At 68.1% G+C, this 821-nt stretch overlaps 1 protein-coding gene across 1 annotated transcript in view; it reads left to right on the top strand.

Annotated features, from left to right (window-relative positions):
* Nucleotides 1-111: 111 nt before the first annotated feature.
* The window catches only part of ETH_00034090 (uncharacterized protein), a gene marked incomplete at both ends in the record, with an annotated part of 2,004 nt that continues 1,294 nt past the window's right edge, over nt 112-821 (top strand). Inside the window, one exon of the mRNA XM_013375635.1 lies at nt 112-777. Within this exon, the coding sequence (XP_013231089.1) occupies nt 112-777 (666 nt within the window). The remainder of the gene's footprint in view (nt 778-821) is intronic.

The following is an 821-nucleotide window of genomic DNA, read 5'->3' as shown; positions in this document are numbered from 1 at the left end:
CGCTCCCGCCTGCTGCTTGCTGCTGCGCTGCTCCAGCAGGCCGCCCCCAAGCCTCTGCTGCCAGCAGCGCAGCAGCCGCAGCTTCTGGTCAGCAGCTCTTTCGGGACTTGGATGCTTCAGCAGCAGCAAACGCATGCAAAGCTTCTGCAAGAATTCAGCAGCCTGCAGGCCCGCCTGGAGGCCTGCGGGCTGCTGGTGGGGCCCCCCAGCAGCAGCGCGGGGGCCCCGGGCCCGGGGGGCCCCACTGGGGGCCTCCCAGGCAGCGAAAAGGGGGCCCCGGTGCTGCAGCAGGAGCTGCTGCGCGCTGCGGAGGCGCTGGATGCTTTTGCTGCTAAGCTGCTTCTGTTCTGCTGCGACAGCAGCAGAACTTGGCAGCTGGCGCAGGCGCTGCATGCAGCAGTGGCGAAGCAGCGCGGGGCTGCGCAGCTGCTGCTGCAGGCGCAGCAAGGCAGCTGGTCTGCTGCTGCTGCTGCTGCTGCAGGCCCTGCGCTGGCGGCGATGGACAGGGCCCGAGCAGCTCTTGCTGCTGCTGCTGCAGCGCCGCAGCTCGCCAGGCAGATCGCCAGCAGCTTAAGTCCTTTTGCTTTTTTTTCTCTCAGTGTGAAGCGCCAGCTGCAGCCAGCGGATTTGCTGCAGTTCGAGGGCTGGGCCTTTGGCTTCAGCGACCCCTTGGCCCCGCTGCAGCAGCTGCAGCGGCTGCAGCAGCTGCTGCAGCCCCTTTTCGGCAGCAGCAGCCGCGCGCTGCTGCCCACCGACCTCCGGGGCGTCGCCGAAGCTGTTCAGAGGCTCAGCAGCAAACCCCAGAGGCAGGCCAGGCAGCA

The sequence above is a fragment of the Eimeria tenella genome, genomic scaffold (assembly GCF_000499545.2).
Source record: "Eimeria tenella Houghton genomic scaffold, Eth_scaff2925, whole genome shotgun sequence".
Lineage (NCBI taxonomy): Eukaryota > Apicomplexa > Conoidasida > Eucoccidiorida > Eimeriidae > Eimeria > Eimeria tenella.
This window is presented reverse-complemented; position numbering and strand designations above follow the sequence as displayed.